The following is a 9,429-nucleotide window of genomic DNA, read 5'->3' as shown; positions in this document are numbered from 1 at the left end:
TGTCTATTAAAAGACGACAGCAGAGCTGGAGGAGCACTTGTTTCATTACGGCCGTGTGATCACCGCCTGGCTGAGCACGCCTCACGTCTGAGTCAGCTCCGAGCCAGAGCTGCAGGTAAGTTCACCTCACCTGCACCTGAACAGAGGCCTGCAGGCGAGGCGCAGGGCGGGAAAACCCTGGCAGGGACACGCTCCTGAGACGTCTCCGGGTTCTTCCAGGCGTGAGCTGGCCCAGCAGGTCTCATGACAAACATCCTCACATCGTAATGTCACAGCTTCTCATCCGACCTGAGCACCTCCATGAAGAACCAGGCTCAGTGATATCATCTCTTACACCATCTGTGTCACCCCACACACTCTGAGCCTCAGCTGTCAATCACAGTTTAAAGTTCATGAAATTTCTATGAGCATCGATTGATGCAGAGCCGAGGGGGGAGGAGGGGGGAGGAGGGGGGAGGAGGTGACTCCATTGATTGTTCCAGTGTCCCTCCTCCGTCTGTGCTGCCCACAGGCTGAGGTGTGGTGAAGGTACGAGGGGTTAGGTCACAGCAGATACCTGGGCGAGCTGCAGGTGACACGTGAGCTCCACTCTCACTGCCTCCTTCCTGTTCTCCTGTCACATGACCAGTCAGTGCGTTCTCATTGGTCACAGCTCCATCCTGAAAGAGACTCTGTGAATGTTGGTCATGTGACTCCATCATGGCTCCATCTGTTAATAATGAGTCAGGTCCAGCTCCATGCAGACGTCTCAGTGAGAGAATCCAGACTCTGATCCTGATCAGCTGTTCTGAGTTGGTTCTAAACAGCCCGACCATTAAACCTCAGCAGCGTTTAAAGACAGCGGCCTCAACGTAACGTGGAGCTCCACAAACACTCACTGATCATAAATCTGGACCTGTACCAGCCCGCGAGCCGTCTGAGCTGCACGGTGTTTGTTCCAGCGCCGCTGTCAGCCCAGCCTCACGTAATCGCCTCCATGTGTTACGCTGACAGTAATTAAACAATAAACATTCAGAAGTCAATTAGTGAGCGGTGCTCCAGATGAGTGGAGAGGAGGGGGAGTGATGGAGAGCCGCCGCCGCCGCCGCCTCCTCCTCCTGACAGAGGCTCAGGTTTAACATCGGTCACATGACACGCTCATGATGTTTTCATGTATCTGCATTAACCAGGAGCTTATGTGGACACACACACACACACACACACACACTCAGTGTGCAGCCTAAGTTGCCTGACTGACCTTCCTCTCGGTCTGTGACCTGTGACCTCTGAGTGAGAGGCGGAGCCTCAGCATCACTGTATCTACAGCAGAGCGTGGAGTCCAATGAGCCCTTTAATGATTTCAGCAAAACAATTATGTGTTTAAGTGGAACAGAATGTGTTTGTGTAGCTGCTTAATCTCAGTGACGCTCCCACAGGGACGAGGACGCACACACTGGAAAACAACACAACGTGGAGACAGAGGGGACGGAAACCTTTTGACTGAGAGGCCTGATGAGACGAAGGCGTCATTTAAACAGCCTGTAAAACAGAACTACAAACATCCCACAAACCTGCAGGAGGCACCACAACCAACACAAAGCCGCACACCGCAGGAAGGACTACACAAAAACACACAGGAACAATGTAACAAACAAACAAACTGTCCAAGAAGACTCAAAACTACAACCACACGGCTGATGAACTACAAACCCCAGCTCCCTCTCAGCTGCACATCAGGCAACATGTGGCCTCACCTCAGCTCCCAGAAGGCCTCAGTGAGGGGGGGGGCACGCACCATCTCCATATCACTGATCAATATTTGGACTTTAAAGTCTTTGTCCTCCATTTTATCCCCCTCCATCTTTCCTCCTCACTGTCATCTGAATCTGACTTCATCATCTCAGTTTCCCCCCCCTCCTCCTCCTCCCCCTCCTCCCCCCTCTGTGGGGCTGCAGATCCCCAGGTGCAGCTGCAGGAGGAGGGGGAGGAGGGGGAGGAGGGGGAGGCGCGGGGGGAGGAGGGGGTTGAAATTAATGAGGGGAGCCTGGAGGTATTGACTTTCCTGGGAAAACACAGCTCTCTAAAAATCAGTGGCCGAGCGCCGCAATAACTCAGCACCCATCGATCCCACAACGCCGCGGCCTCCTCCCCCCTCCTCCCCCTCCACAGGCTGCATTGATCTGTGCATTACACGCTCTGAGGTGGTGTGTGTGTGTGTGTGTGTGTGTGTGTGTGTGTGTGTGGAGCCAGCAGCTGAGAGAGGGCGGCCATACCTGCAGCTCCAGAACACACCTACAGAAACTACAACCCCGACACCATGGGTTACCACGGTGACCGGACACACACTCCTGAAGTGATCATTATAAAAGCTCGTTTGTGTTGATTTCAGAATAAAAGCACCATCAGAGGACGTGAATGTCGGCGGTGTTTGCGGGGCGGTGGGATCACTCTCTAACTCTCTCAGGCTTCTTGTCATGCGGCGCGGTGTTTCTCGCCCTCGGCCAGTTTTTCAGAGCGAAGCCGGCGGATCAGATCCTGAAGCTGCTTTAAGCCTCCAGGAGGAAGAGAGACAGGAAACCTGGGAAACATGGCTGCTTGTCACTTCACCTTCAGCTGCACCTTTCAGGCTGAGCTTTACACCACAGACACGCTGCTCTCTGATTGGCTGGCAGCAGTCAAAGGTGTTCTAAACTGCAGGTGAGCATAGCAACAGCAGCGGCGGTTCGTTCCACATCACCTCCTCGAGCAGCCGCGGATGTGTGGAGGAGTTTAACATGAGCGGCGTTTGAAGGCCTGATTTGGTTCTTTGACGATCTTCACAGTGAAAATATGCGGACGGGCTTTTGTGCTTCAGACACAGAAGAACCGGGGCCGCCTCCGCGGTTACAGGAGGGGCCGACCCTGCAGCTTCTGCGGGGCTGGATGCTGCTGTGGAGGCCGGGCCTGGCTCAGCGTGCACTCGGCTGTTTCCTCTTCAGTCGTCCTCAGCTCGCCTGCTTAGTATTTAAAAGCTCATTTGACATTCATGAACACGCCGCGCTGCTGGCACAGCGAGCGTGCTCTGGAATCGCACAGCGACGCATCTTCAAATGTGTCGTGTGTAAATCAGACAAACCAGCCAATGTGTGCGCACAATATGGCCGCCTCCCTGGCAGGAGGAGCGGGGAGAAGGAGGAGAAGACTTGGGAGAGTTACAGAAACTGTTGGACATTATGATGCAGCCACCTGTCGGGGTTCAGGCTCGCGATGCCTTCAGGGACGCGCGGGTTTTGTTGTTTCCCATCAATCAAACCGGAGTCAGATGTTCAGGTTCTTCAGGCTGCAGCTTTACAAAACACACATGTTCCTATGAATATTCAAAACAGCCCGTTTCTGCTCAGTGCATCGATGAACCTCCATCATTCCAGGACGTAAAGCTTATATTTAACCATCCCCTGATCTAATGATATATCTTATTTTTATAGAAATCGTCCAAACAGGAATCAGACTTCCTGCTCAGAGCGTCCACACGGATCATTCGGAGGCGTCTGCTCTGTGAAGCGCTGCTTTAACGCGGCGCCTCGGCCCGGAGCAGCAGAACATCCTCCAGCGCCCCACAGATAACAACCAGCTCTATTCACAGCAGATGGCGCCGCGGGGCTCTTGTCAGGCGTATCTGTAAATGGAATCACAGATTAGCATTTTGCAAAAGGAGGCGGCCGGACCGTCCATTGTGAGCGTCCGTCTGCTCCGCGTCGCACCGCCGTCGTCGGAGGCGGCGCCTCCAACAAAGACGAAGCAGAGAGGAAGGAGGCGGCGATAAACCGGTGTTTAACAGAGAGCCCTAACACGCCGCCGCCGCCGCTGCAATGACATTTACTTATCACACTAAACAGCCGTCCATCTGACCTTTCTGCTACTTTGAATGACATCTGGATATTCTGACGGAGTAATCGCAGTAAAAGCAGAGATGTGAGGGCGGATAGGCCGTCTGAGGACTCCGACAATGAGTCTGAAGGGCGAGCGGGCCGGACGTCGCTCCGGGGAAAATGTTTACTTCACTGTCAGCGCGTCCAGGAGTGTTTACAGCCAATAACCAGCCCGAGCGCCGTGGGGCTGACGGCGCGGGCAGAACACAAACGCCACACACACCGCGGCCTCCTGTGCAGGCTTACCGGTGTAGACGAAGCGTCCTGGCGCTCCTTTGCAGAACTGTTTGGACTTGTAGGACAGCGTGACCTCCACGACCCCGGGGATGTGACGAGGGGGAGTCTGGACCCGGATGGCGTGCGGGGTGATCAGCTGCAGACAGAAAGAGGCAAAGGTCAAAATGCAGGCACAGAAGAACGACGGTTACCCTAACCCTGACACCTGACCCTCATGTGTTCCTCCAGCTTCATCAGGGTCTTCATCACATACAGAAACAGAAACTTGTTCTAAAAGTTTCTCTGTGTTTGGACAGAACCAGAACCTGCAGCTGCGTCTGGTAAAACTTTCACTTCCTGTCTCCCTTCAATCTGGGTCAGCGTGCAGTCAGGGGGATGCTGGGCTTTGGAGTCCGTCTGCTCGCCGCCAGACGCCACTGATCAAAGTGAGGCGCTCCATCAGGCGAGCGCGGGTGGAGGAGCTTCCCTCCTTCCCTGCCAGGTGTTCTGCTCTTCTGGACCCGCTTCAATATTTCATGGCGCGCCGCCTGCGCAGCTCCTCCTGCAGCTCTGAATCTGCATATTTTTGGGGACAGCAGACCTGCTGCAGGTACAGATGCAGGTGTGTGCACAGGACAGATGTGTGTGTCGATGCTGTGTGTGTCTGTGTGTGTGTGTGTAAGATGAAGATGGAGAACATGACGTTGTTTGTGCAGCTGTTTTCAGCTTCGGCACAGTTTTTCTAAATCCGGCAGATTTAACAAATGTCTGTGTTCTCTGTTCTCGTCTTTGTCACAATGTGTGTCTGTGTGTGTCTGTGTCTGTGTGTGTGTGTGTGTGTGTGTCTGTGTGTGTCTGTGTGTGTGTGTCTGTGTGTGTGTGTGCGTAATACAATAAAACGTTCTGATTTCTGTGACAGTAAGAACCTCCGGCTCACCTCGCTCCACACCAGCATGGTGCCAAAGACCACCTGCAGGCCGTCGAAGAAGTTGTCCCCGATGAGGATGACGGTGGCTCCGCCGGTCGTCCAGCCCTCGCTCGGACTGATGGCTTTGATGCAAGGCGTGGCTGCTTCGGAAACACACAGCGACACCACAGCGACATGAGTGGTACAGCGAGCGACAAAGAACACACAGAGTCCAGGAGGGACCAGCTGAGACCCTTTAGTTACTCTGGCTGGTTAGTGCTAAGCTAACTTTAGCAACAGATTAGCTTGCCAGGCTAGGCTACACATACTGTCATCATGAGTTAGGCTCACAGGTTCCTCGGCTTTATATTTGCTGAGCTGACCCAGCAGCAGCGCTGTTCGCCTCCATCCTGCTAACCTGCCGTCTCCTTTGACAAACCTCCACCCACACACAGAGCTCCACCAGCAGCAGTAATACATGTGATCGGTTTTTCCAGGGCCACAGAGATCAATAAGGGGCTCCACATAACAGCGACTCCGCCATGACTAGACGGGTGTCCGGACGGCGTCGAGCCAGACAGGCGGGTTCACAGCCGCACAGTTTACGGCCTGTTCCCGGACCCAGAGCTGCTCCACTGATGTTCCAGTCAGAGCTCTGACTTCTGTTTACTACGAGACCGGATCCATAAAGCTGCATCACAGGGACGGAGGAGGGAAGGTCTCACACACAGACAGACAGACAGAGACACACAGACACACAGACACACACACAGAGACACACACACACAGACAGACAGACAGACAGAGACACACAGACAGAGACACACACACACAGACAGACAGACAGACAGAGACACACAGACACACACACAGAGACACACACACAGAGACACACACACACACAGACAGACAGACAGACAGAGACACACAGACACACACACAGAGACACACACACACAGACAGACAGACAGACAGAGACACACAGACACACACACAGAGACACACACACAGAGACACACACAGACAGACAGAGACACACACAGACACACAGAGACACACACACACAGAGACAGACAGACACACACACACAGACACACACAGACACACAGACACACACAGACTCACACACTCGGATCTTTTGGTTCCTGACTTCTGAAAGTCAGTCAGAGGGAGCGGTGCAGCTGCCGCCTCCCGCTCTGAGGAGTCGGTTGTCATCTCCTTATTAATTTCCCCTTTTGTCAGAGCAGTAAACAAACAGTCCGGTGGGTCCGGGGGGTGGTGGGGGGGGGTGGAGGGGGACGTGAATGGAGCACAAAGGCGAGGAGCAGGCGGAGGAAAGTTTGATGGCAGAGCGGGCGGCTGAGGGTTTGTGACAAAGGCGGAGCAGATGTTGGGCCTTTTTATCTCCTCTGAAAACATCCCAGGCTGGATGCCATGAAAGGCTCCAGGATGTGAGCTCCCCTCACATGCTGGTAAACAACGGGGCCCTTTGGCCCCTGCAGGACACCGTACAGTACGCCCTGCAGCCTCAGCTCATGAATGTCTGAGTGCTGATCTGATGAAGTTCCCTGAATGTCTGCAGGTGTCTGCACCTCGGCAGCTTGACGGCCTGACACATGAGTGTTAGCAGCGTTTGTTTTAGAACTTTGGACGCAGCACACAGGTGGGGTTCGCCTCACAGGACCGCCACAGTTAGAGCGCTTGGACGTCCACAGGAGGGCAGCTTACACTGCTCTCCTTTGATCAGCCACCTTATCTTGTCTGGAGCCTCCCGTGTGATAAACACCAACCGCCTGGTGCTCCAAGTAGGTTAAACCAAAGGAGACACCAGCTGCTGCTGGATGCGCCTCGAACTTCTGAAAGAAAAGCTGCAGAGTCATCGGGGGGGAGGACGAGGAGGACGAGGGGGACGAGGAGGACGAGGAGGACGAGGAGGACGAGGAGGATCTGCCTGTTCTACACTGCGGCCCGTCCCAGAGGGCGGAGTTTGGATGAAAGGACTGAATGACAAGTGTCTGTTCAGCCGGACGGGTACCGGAGTGGAAGTTGATCCACTTTGTGTGCTGCCAGCGCTTTATTGGATGCTGTGATGTGGTGAGCTCCACCCGCTCCACCCGCTCCACCCGCCCCATGTGCCAAAGTGAACAAATGATTCACCTCACAAACAACGTTAAAGAGGAGAGAGCAGTGCATGCTGGGAGGAGGGCGACCTGTTTAAGGGCACTGCATGACACGGAGTCTGGTTTTGTTTGACACACGGGGTCACCTGGTACTTTCTGAAGCCCCGCCCACTCAGCGACCCCCTGACCCCTGGCTGTTGGTTTTATTCTCCTGTTCTTCAGCCTTTGATTCGGTCTAAAATCTGCTCCTGGCGTGGCTAGGCTCCTCCCACCTGGTGCTCTGAGGAGGGAGGGAGAGACTTCTGTCATGGCTGCTGGAAGCGCCGCCGTGCGCGGGGAGGGGGGTTTATTGGAGTGGGACAGGGCACAGCGGTCTTAACTTCAGAGGACATGTCCCCGCTGGGCGCTCAGTTTCAGTCAGAGAACTTTAGAAGTGGATGAAGCGGTTTATCTGGCTCCACCCTGGGATGGACAGTGGGGACATGCACCGACGTTACGTATTTACAATACAAAGTATGAGTCACTGTATTCTGTTACAGTCACAGTGTAAAGAGTAATCAGAATACAGTTACATTTCTAAAGTCAGTGGATTACTCGACGGTACTTTCACGTGTTTCTCTGCTGGATGAAACATGTAAAAATCACTGTCTTACAACAAAGATCCTGTTCACGGCAGATGTCTCATCGTGTGGTCATATACATGTGTACGACGGTGAATAGTCATTGGAGTGAGAGCTCTTACCGTCAATACAACATCTTTGATCGATGGGGTCTGAGTCTGAAGTGCTGCGTGCTTAAAGCTGCTCAGTCATGATGCCGGTTCACTGTGAGCTTCAATAAGTGAGCTAGTTAGCTGCTAGCTGTTAGCTAACGCCATCCAAAACTGAGGCTGATTAACATTTAAATTAGGAATGTGTCTCTGACGGGACATTATGTGTTAGGCCATGTAATCTGTATTCAGTTACTGAATACTTTTTAAAGTATTCTTCCCAACACTGCTGATGGAGCAGTGACCACGCCACACGTCTCTGAGCAACGCCTTACCTTCAGAGGGGTCCAGGCGCCGGGCGCGTCGGCCATGTTTGGAGTTGTTGTGGACGAACATGTTGTCTGACACGGACAGGACGTGACCGTCCACGTTGACTGTGGTGGACACCACAACCTGTGGGAGACGGAGCCTCGGGGTCAGTGACAGGTCAGCCATTTGTAAAAGGCGGCATCAGAGACGGGCTCACCTGGAACCTCCTCATGTCCCGCGGGTTTCCGGCATTTTTCAAACAGTTCTGATTGCACTTGAGGAAGAACTTCAGGAAGAATCTGGAAGGAGAAGAGAGAGGAGGAGGAGGGTGAGCTTCATCACCAAACAAACCACCACAGCATCACAGCAGGAGGTCGAAGCCAGGTTCAGTCTGGTCATCAGAGGGCGCTTCATCAACACCACCAAGGAACGAGACGCTACACACACACACACACACAGAGAGACACACACACAGACACAGACACAGACAGACACACACACACACACACAGAGAGACACACACACACACACACACACACACACGATACTCTACTATATTTGGAATATAAAAGCGAGCCGACACGAGCACGTGGAGGTTAAGCAGTTTTGAGGCGGACATGTTTTCAGCATGATGTTTAGAGATGAGTGTGTGTGTGTGAGTGTGTGTGTCTGTGTGTGTGTGGTCTCAGGGCTCCTCCTCCTCTGCCCTGTGATGGACTGTGGGTGGGTGTAATGAGGTGGCAGCTGACACCAGCAGACTGTCTCTCATTATCTTTCCCTCCGTTTTAACAGCCACAGAAGAAGAAGGAGCGGGCCGAGCTAACGACGGCGCTCCAGCTCTGCTTCATTTATTCATCGTGTTTTAATAAGTGTGGAGATCCTTCAGCCTCCTCCACCTCCTCTTACTCCTCCACCAATGACCCAAGAGCACCAACACTCCCGCCCCTCTCTGAGAGGAAAAACCTCTGTGCACCAGCAGGGGGCAGCAGCCTGTGTCCATCGTCATGGCAGCCATGTTGCTCTGGACTCTTCATGTGTCACAGCTTCAGGCTGACAGGCGGCATCATGGCAGCGCCTGAGTCCAGCTCACCGTGGTCAGAGCCAGGTTCAGAGAGGCTGCATCATGTAGTGTGAGCCTGTTTGTTTAACACGCAGGTCTGCAGGACCACAGCTGAGCCAGCACTGAGTGTGTGACGCCCTGCAGCACCTTCTGACAGGCTTCCATGAGTCCGACGGACGTTTGGCCACAGAAACACAACAGAAACACAACAGAAACACAAC

The 9,429-nt window shown here is 53.6% G+C and overlaps 1 protein-coding gene across 1 annotated transcript in view; it reads right to left on the bottom strand.

Moving 5' to 3' along the window:
• Nucleotides 1–9,429, bottom strand: part of LOC114443081 (transcription factor COE3-like) — a 79,091-nt gene that overhangs the window by 7,660 nt on the left and 62,002 nt on the right. Inside the window, exons 7-10 of the mRNA XM_028416984.1 lie at nucleotides 8,366–8,447; nucleotides 8,175–8,292; nucleotides 5,041–5,174; nucleotides 4,134–4,260 (exon numbers count right to left, since the gene is read on the bottom strand). Of these exons, the coding sequence (XP_028272785.1) occupies nucleotides 4,134–4,260; nucleotides 5,041–5,174; nucleotides 8,175–8,292; nucleotides 8,366–8,447 (461 nt within the window). The remainder of the gene's footprint in view (nucleotides 1–4,133; nucleotides 4,261–5,040; nucleotides 5,175–8,174; nucleotides 8,293–8,365; nucleotides 8,448–9,429) is intronic.

The sequence above is a fragment of the Parambassis ranga genome, chromosome 10 (assembly GCF_900634625.1).
Source record: "Parambassis ranga chromosome 10, fParRan2.1, whole genome shotgun sequence".
In the NCBI taxonomy this organism is placed as follows: Eukaryota; Metazoa; Chordata; class Actinopteri; family Ambassidae; genus Parambassis; species Parambassis ranga.
Note: the sequence above shows the minus strand (reverse complement) of the source record. Positions and strands in the feature narration are given on the sequence as shown.